The sequence below is a fragment of the Parus major genome, chromosome 25LG1 (assembly GCF_001522545.3).
Source record: "Parus major isolate Abel chromosome 25LG1, Parus_major1.1, whole genome shotgun sequence".
Classification (NCBI taxonomy): Eukaryota; Metazoa; Chordata; class Aves; order Passeriformes; family Paridae; genus Parus; species Parus major.
The window spans coordinates 627,923-636,035 of record NC_031793.1 but is presented as its reverse complement, the minus strand read 5'-3'; the positions used below and the strand labels follow the sequence as shown (position 1 = coordinate 636,035).

At 58.2% G+C, this 8,113-nt stretch overlaps 2 protein-coding genes across 3 annotated transcripts in view; both read right to left on the bottom strand.

Annotated features, from left to right (window-relative positions):
• Window positions 1-1,766: 1,766 nt before the first annotated feature.
• Window positions 1,767-6,388, bottom strand: LOC107214511 (ras-related protein Rab-11A-like). The gene is made up of 5 exons (XM_015649997.3): window positions 6,282-6,388; window positions 3,795-3,990; window positions 3,527-3,720; window positions 3,365-3,445; window positions 1,767-3,145 (listed from the first exon to the last, which is right to left on the bottom strand). Exons 1-5 carry the CDS (start codon window positions 6,319-6,321, stop codon window positions 3,006-3,008), a joined length of 651 nt encoding a protein of 216 aa, XP_015505483.1. The 5' UTR covers window positions 6,322-6,388; the 3' UTR covers window positions 1,767-3,005.
• Window positions 6,389-6,939: 551 nt separating this feature from the next.
• Window positions 6,940-8,113, bottom strand: part of LOC107214599 (ras-related protein Rab-44-like) — a 4,372-nt gene continuing 3,198 nt past the window's right edge. Inside the window, exon 5 of one of the 2 annotated variants that reach the window (XM_015650175.3) lies at window positions 6,940-7,776. In XM_015650175.3, the coding sequence (XP_015505661.1) occupies window positions 7,646-7,776 (131 nt within the window). In that variant the 3' untranslated portion in view covers window positions 6,940-7,645. The remainder of the gene's footprint in view (window positions 7,777-8,113) is intronic. The other variant, XM_033519737.1, reaches the window with a different exon arrangement.

Sequence of the window (8,113 nt, the reverse complement as noted above, 5' to 3'; positions counted from 1 at the left end):
TAAGATGTACTAAAAACCCAAGCCACAGGGTCCCCACAGCAGCAGCAGCAGCTGATCTCACCAATACTCACCCAGGGTAGCACAGCCCTCCCCAGCCCTTCATGGCTTTGCTTGCACAGCATCACCTTGGCTTCCTCTCATCCTTGCTTCAGACTTAACATATGGGATGGTGTGTATCCACTTTCCCTTGGGCCTGGGTGCTGCTGCACTCCTGCTCCGCAGTGCTCCCACCTTGTGCTGAGCCAGCTGGCCACTGCTGGCCCTGCCATCCCTGTGGCCCTTCCAGTCAAAGTCCATGCCCTATTATTTTGTGTTTGCTTTTTTTTATTTCTTTTATTTTTTGTTTTTTTCCTCTTTTCTTTAACATCATAGAAACCTGTAGTTGGAATTGTTACTATTAGAAACCGATCACATGTTCCATCCAGGTATTTTCATCTCTCTGGCGTTACGCAAAAATAAAGGCCTAAGAGAGAGATATAACCGAACATAGAAGTAGAGTTAGGCTTGTTGTCTGAGTTTTGAGGCATATAGTATAATGGGAGAAGGAAAAAAATTAAAATAAAATAAAATTAAAATAATGATGTTGCACAACTTGTAGAAAACAAAGAAGGGAAAGGGTTAATGTATTAAATGTGCTAAATTACATTAAGAACTTAATTTTATTAAAGTATTATTACTTAAGAAACTTGGTATCTGCTCTTGGTTTGTGTCTGTTCACGCTTGAGGAAGGGCCAGGAGCTGTGGTTGGGAACAAGGCCCTGCTGGGCTGAGTTCCAGGGCAGTGGGGCTGGACCTCCCTCTGCCACCCCTCCTGCATCTCCCACCAGTCCCATGCTTTTGGCAGCAGTTCCTGGGGTTCATTAAAGCACTTGTGAGATGATGAGCCTCCTGAGGCAGCTGCTTCTCCCAGTGCTGGTGCTAGCAGGTCCCACAGCTGTGAGCCACCCTGCGCCACATTTCACCCTTCCCACTTCTTCATTGCAGCAGAAAACACCTGAAAACTGAAAAGCCTGGAACAAAACGGAGTTGCCCAGCCCAAAAGTGTCTCCATGAGTGTAAATGAACCCATCATCACCTGTGTCCATGCCAGTGTCTGGCTGGTGGCATGTCCAGTGGCAGTGAGCCCAAGGGACACTTGGCTCAGCCCTGTCCCTTTGTGGAGCAGCATCCATTCCCCACCTCTCCAGGCTGTGGGGCTGACATCACCTCCTGGCACCGCGTTCTGCCGTGGGCAGATGGTGTGGGAGGAGGGGGTGCTTGGCAGCTCCAGCTGCTCTGCATGCTGCCAGGCCTTTGCCAGCTGAGGTGGGCATGGGGTAAAGCACAGTGGCCACATTCACCTGGGGACAGCCCCCAGTGTAGTCAGCCCCAGGGTATGACAGAGGATGGGTCTGGCTGGCTCAGGGATGAGGCTGCCTCGGGAGGGGGCTGTGCTGTGGCGTAGGGGGACAGTGCCATGGGGCTGGAGCCAAGGTTAAGGTGCTGCCAGGGCTGGGGTGGCTGCACAGCAGCTGGATAAGAAGGGGCACCCACATGGTGCATCCCCTCGCTGCCCCCGTGCTGGCAGCAGGATCCTACCTGTTCCTCTAATCCTGAATTTCAAGCTCTCCCCTCTGGTCTCCCAGCAAGACACCACCCCCTTGCCCAGTCCTACCTTCCTCCCAACCCTCCTCCTCCTCACCCTTCATTGCCTGTGGATGCTTCCCAGCTGCCCCATGTGGGGCTGGCACTGCTCTTGCCTCAAAGAAAGACCTGGCAGAGAGAGAAAAGGCTTCAACAGCAGCTTTATTTGGGGATTTTGCCTCAATTTCTGTTCCATCAACAAATCATGCCCCAAGGGGGAACCCTGGCCCAGATCCTACTGGCACAGCCAAGTGAGATACAGAGACTGGGGGCAGCTGTGGAGAGAAAGAGAGATTCCCCCAAAACCCCACCCAGTGACAGGAGCCACAGTCCCAGTACTGGGGCAATGGGGCAGGCTTTCCCCCCTGCACCCTTCTTGACTGACACCTGCCAAACAACCCTGCCAGCTGCACAGGGCTCAGCACAGTCTGTCCCAGCATCCTGGGTGATGCACACCCTGGGGGTGGCCACTGTCCCCCAGGCAGGGCACAAGGCCACTGTCATCCCACTGATGTATCAGACATTCCATCCAGTAGTGGTGTGTCCCCAGGCTGGGCCATTCAGCCACCAGCCACAGTGGCCAAACATTCGAGCAGGGAAGGGCCAAGCCAAGCCAGGGGGTCCTTGCAGCTGGAGCTGAGGGGTCCCCAGTGCTGACACTGGCCCCCACACAGGCAGCTGTGCAGAGGGACCATGTGCCTACCCTCAGCACCTCATCCCTGCCCTCACCCTCAGCCCCGAAATCCCTGTCCCCTTCTTGGGGCTTCCCAAAGGCCACAGCCCCCAGCCCCTGCTCCCATCTCTTTCCATGGAAGAGTCACAGCTCTTCCCTTTGCTGGGGTCATGCCAAGGGTGGGGGTCACAACACAAGAACAGCGTCACCCCCACAGCCCTGGACGGCTCCAGCAGCACCCAGAGGCACTCCCAGCTCTTGGTGCTGCTGGGACAGGGCTGGGCACAACTGGCCACATCACTGCTGGTTTCACCAGGCAGGAGAAGGATGCACCCAGTGTCCCCCTCCACACCCATCCCACGGGGCCACACACAGCGCGTCACCAAACCGGGACTCAGCATGTTTGGGCTTGCTCAGTGCCACCCAGCCACTGTGCCTGCAGGGCTAAAGGGAGCAGGGACACAGGGGATGGCATGCCCCCAGCCTTGGGGAGTGAGGGGAAGACACCCTGATGCTTTGCCTCCTCCCGTTTTTGTTGGTCCTACACAAACACAGGTGGGGCAGCATACGGGCAGGATGATGGTGCACACAAAAGCAGCCAGCAGCCTGCACTGCTCAGGGAGCTGCGGTGGGCACAGGTAGAGGGTGAGACACACGATGCCATGATGTGTTGGGTGGTGGGGGGTCAAGGTGGGGGCAGCCCAGGGGCTCAGATGTTCTGGCAGCAGGGCGCTTGCCGGCCCTCCTGATGTGTGGGCAGCACCTGGATGGGCTCGATGGTGGTGGAGGGACCAAACTCTGACTCCGGCTGCCCCGTGATCTGTCTCTGGGACACGATGCGGTAGATCTCTGCCAGCAGAGAAAGAGGAAGTGAAAAAATTCTTTAGGTAAGTATTTCCACAAACACACAGCTCCAGGGGTGCAACTGCCCACCTCTCCACAGCCAAGGGAGCAGGATTCCAACCCAGAAACCACCCAGGACAGCCAGGCCCCCAGGGGTGTCCTGGAAGGACACAATGTCCAAAGCCATCTCTATTTCTGTCCCTCCCTTTCCTGGGTGCCCCTTACCTGAGAGGATGTTGTGGAAAGCTGTCTCCACATTGGTGGAATCCAGAGCAGATGTCTCAAGGAAGGACAGCCCATTCTTCTCTGCAAGAACAGTGTGAGCTCAGGTGGGTGCCATGAGCTCCAGGCAGATGGGATGGGACTGGACAGGATGGGGGAAGATACCTGCGAAGCTCCTGGCCTCATCGGTGGGCACTGCCCGCAGGTGCCGCAGGTCGCTCTTGTTGCCCACCAGCATGATGACAATGTTGGCGTCAGCGTGGTCCTGCAGCTCCTTGAGCCAGCGCTCTGCATTCTCATACGTCAAGTACTTGGCAATGTCATAGACAAGCAGAGCTCCCACTGCCCCCCGGTAGTACCTGAGGGACAGCGAGGGGACAGCGTCACAGCAGGGCCCAGGCAAGGGCCGCAGGTCGGGACCGAGAAAACTCACGCTGAGGTGATGGCCCGGTATCGCTCCTGCCCGGCCGTGTCCCAGATCTGAGCCTTCACCGTCTTGTTGTCCACCTGGATGCTCCTCGTGGCAAACTCCACCCCGATGGTACTCTTGCTCTCCAGGTTGAACTCGTTGCGGGTGAAGCGCGAGAGCAGGTTGCTCTTTCCCACCCCTGAGTCCCCGATGAGCACAACTGGGGGGCACAAACACAGTGTCAGCTCTCCCAGCCACCCAGGAAAGGCACCCATCCCACAGCCTGGTGGGGATGGGAATCTCCTCATCTGCCCCCCCCATCCAGACCCCACCTTCATCTTATCCAGGAGGAACTGGCAGGTGAGGGGTGAAGCAGAGCAGGACCAGCTGCCTCCACCCCTCCCAGCAGCATCAACTGCTGCCTATAAATACCCCCTGAGAAAATTTGTGCCATTGCTGGGAAGTTGCCAGAAGTTTCTGTCCCTGGAGATGAGAAGGCACCATAAGCACTGATGTGCCCAAAATGGGCAGAAAACCAGGATCAGGACCTGTGCAGGGAGAGCCAGGCCAGAGGCCAGACAGAGCTGGGGCTCCTCTTGCCAACCCTGTGTGCCTTCCAACTGTGAGGGCACACTGGAAGGCTTAAAGACACGGTTTGAAAGGAAGCATCCTCCTCTGCTGCTGGTCCAGGAAGTCCCTGGGTGTGGGTTAAATGCATTTTCTGCCTGTCCCAGATCTGGCTGGTTCCTGTAAAACCTGGTGAAACAGGCTCTGGGGTGCTTTATCACACACCTCCCCAGTCAAGTTTGTTGAGTTAATGACTCAACAGGTTTTTGGTTTTATTTTTTAAGTTAGTTTTAATTCCCTCACTGCTGATGCCATTTATTCCCCAGGTATACTCAAACACTTCACCTGCTGGTGGGACACATCTCCCCAGGGCTGGACAACAGCAGGGCTCAGGTCACAGCCATGCAGTGACCACGGTGGGGAGGACACAGGAACAGCAGCACTAGCAGGGGGCCACTGGGATGGCACACACTGCAGGAGCCTCAGCAAAGCACAGCCACCCTCAGTCAAGGCTCCGCAGCTGCCTTCCTGCAAGGATGCTGCTCCATGTCCTGGATAACCCGTCCCCACCAGCTCCAGCTTGTACACACGGCTCCCCTGCCTGTGCAAAGCCTCCAAGAGTGCAGCCACCCCCTTGACAAAACCCTCAGTGCAGGGCAGCCAGCAAACAGCCTGGCACCAGGAAGTGGGACAGCTCTCTGGGATCCCTGAGGGAAGCTGGAAGGCACTGGAACACTGCTGGCAATTGCTGTGTCAGGACAGGCAGCAAATGAGGGAATGGCAGCTCCTCCACAGCATCACAGAGAGGTTTGGGTGGATGGGACCATAAAGCCCATGTTGTTCCACCTCTTGGTTCACTAGACCAGGTTGCTCCAAGCCCCATCCAACTTGGCCTAGAACACTTCCAGGGATCCAAAGCCATGCAGCTGGGAGAGCTCTTGCCTGGGCATCGTACTCAAAGCACAACCCAGCGTCAGAGTTTCCCCCACACCAGGTCCCAGACTAGCTCCAGGGAGGAGGATTTTCCTGGGCAGCGGCCAGGGGAGGTGTGCAAGGAGCCAGGGGCTACCGGGACGCTGCTGGCTGGAATTACGTCGTGTCGGTGGCTAGAATTACTTGGGGCCTTGCAGGCAGGCCTGTGTGGGTAGGCTGACTCACAGCCACCCACTGGTGAGCTCACACCCTGGATTTTATGGCTCAGGAGGCTGTGGCATTGCCAAGATGTCCCTTTGCTCCCTCAGCACCTGCTTTGGCCACAGGAGACCGCAGGGAAGCCTGGCATGCACAGGGATGGGGGTGCTTCATGGGGATGCTGGGCTTCCACAGGCAGAAACACCAAGGTTGTGTCTCCAAGAGCCAGCCCCTGTCCCCCACCCTCCCCGTGCACAGCAGAGAGGTCAGAGCACGACCAGCACCAGGAAGGACAAGCCTGGATCGCTGGATCCTCTAGCGCAGCTGGGGAGCAGCACGGCTTTCTCTGCTGGGCTCGATTGTTCAGCTCCCAGCTGCGCTCCCCTCACCCAGTGCCGCAGAACAGAGCGCCCAGGGGTGCTCAGGGGCCGGCACGGCACCCACAGAGCCCCACGGACCAGCCTTCCCCACCACCAGCAGCTGCCGCGGCCACAGCCACCCCTCCAGGGCTCTGCGCACTCGGGCCGGAGCTGCAGCCTCCTCCCGCAGCAGTGAAGGGCTGCTGTAATGAGCAGCAAATAACTAATAAACCATCAGAGGGGCTCTAGAAAACCCCCCGACCACGGCAGCACCTCAGCCCCAGCCTCACCAGTATCCGCCCTCCTTCCCAGCACAGCACCACAAGAAGCGCCGCTGCCGAGAATTGGGAGTTACATCCCAGTACAAGCCCCAGCTCCCAGTCCCAGTCCCAGGCGAGGGTGCTGCGGGGAGCCAGCCCGGAGGGCAGCGGGCTGAGCCCGGCCACAGACCCACCTTTGAAGAGATAATCGTACTCATCGTCCTTGCCCCGCATCTCGCCCAGCACCACAAGCCCGCTCCCACTGGGCCAACTGGGATTTCCGGACCTTATCCAGCCCTGGCAGGGGCTGTCCCCCGCCACCCATTGGTGGCCACAGCCTTTCCTGCTCCGCACCCATTGGCGGCCGGGGCTGCCCGTCAGCACCCAGGTGTGCTCACCTGGGCCAGGTAAGGGGGCAGGGACAGCCACCACCTGTGAGCGCTCCTGGAGGGGACAGCGATGAGCACGGGCTCCACGCAGGACCGTGGGTGTGATGTGGAGCTGGGCTGGCACGGCTGGCGTGGTGCAAAGGGAAAATGAGCAAAGACACTGAAGATCCAGCAGGAATGACGCGGTTTCCGAGGGGTTTCGGATAACTGGCAGAGGCTTCGTCATCGTTTGAACTGATAAAGTTCAAACAGGGGACCTAAACTGGGAAAGGCTGAGTGGGGAGGGAGTACAGGGAGAGCATGGCTTCAGGGCAGGAGGGAGTGCAGGGGGGCACCGGGGTAGGAGATGGCACAGGGGAGCTGTGGCATCCAGCTGGGCTGCTTTGGAGGCCATGATCTTCAGCACATTATGAAGGTGGGGACCCGGGGCGTCGACCACAAACACGCAGGAATTCCAGCTGAGTAAATCTGCATTTCACAAGTCCTTTAATGATTGTGTCACGCCCGTGCTGGACATGGATCTGCTCCCGGCCCCATGGCACTGGGCCCTGTGCTGAGCCCTGTCCCACCATGCAGACGAGTGCCAAGCAGGCACCTTTGTTTGGTCCTGCTGCCACACATGCCCCATGTCTAGGGTTGGGACAGATGTCTAGGGATGAGACAGGCTCAAGGGCTGAGTGCTGCCACTTCACACCCCAGGGCTTGGCTCGACTCCAGAGCAGTCCCTGGTGGGACAGACGCCTGTTGGTCAGCCACATCCTCAGTGCACAGCACAGGGTGGCCCTACAGGAGCAAGCCCAGGGCCAGAGGCAATCAGAGAGGCTCCTGTAGCTGGCATCATCTGCCCAGAACCTCCTGGCTTCTTCCCCAGAGGTGCCTTGGGGGTGTCCTTGTCCCCTTCCCCGGAGGTCCAGAAGGGCTGAAACAATGCATGACAGTGGTGATGCTAATCAGGGCTCAGCAAAAATGAAACAGAGCGAGAAGAGCTCATGGAACTGGCACTTCTCACTGTTTATGGCAGAATTTGGTCCCTGCCCAGGCTGCTGGTCCCCACTGCACCAGGACAGGAGTGGCACTGCAGACAGGGTGACACCAGCCTGTGTTGGTGGCCACTGGTGTGTCCCGGGGCTGTGGGGGTCCCTGGGAGAGTTCCCGGGTTGCCCAGTGGCTCAGAGGGCCACACAGCACGGGCGCCTCTCTGCCTGTGCTGGGGCCATGCTTGCAGGGTTCTCACTGGCAAGTGACACCGTGTTGCTTTGGCTGCTCCTCTGCTTCTGCTTCTGCACTTTGTAGAAGATTTCTGCCAAAGAAAAAGTGTGTCAGCCAAGGCCCCCTGGGGATGCAGGGACAGCTTCAAGCCCGCAGCCCCCACTGCTCGCCCACAGCTCGGCACACCGGTGGCTCTCCTTCCCCTCTACACAGCAGAGGGGTGACTTGAGGGGTGACAAGGGAACAGCTCCCACAAGTCACATCCCTGCAGCGCTTGGGGAACACCCTGTGCTTGGGCAATTTCCTCTTGCCCAACCTGGGATTAGTGCTTCACCCTGTTCTGGGGCTGGCAGCTCACTGGGCCAGGCTGGCTCAGCACAGCACAGCATGGCACAGCATGGCATGGAATAGCACTGCATGGCTTGGCA

Coding starts and splice junctions, on each gene's coding strand:
- LOC107214511 (XM_015649997.3), bottom strand. CDS start 6,321: ATGCGGGGCAAGGACGATGAGTACGATTATCTCTTCAAAG. Junction 3,991..6,281: donor GTACGATTATCTCTTCAAAG/GTGGGTCTGTGG, acceptor TGTGCCCCCCAG/TTGTGCTCATCGGGGACTCA. Junction 3,446..3,526: donor TGAGGCCAGGAGCTTCGCAG/GTATCTTCCCCC, acceptor CTGTTCTTGCAG/AGAAGAATGGGCTGTCCTTC.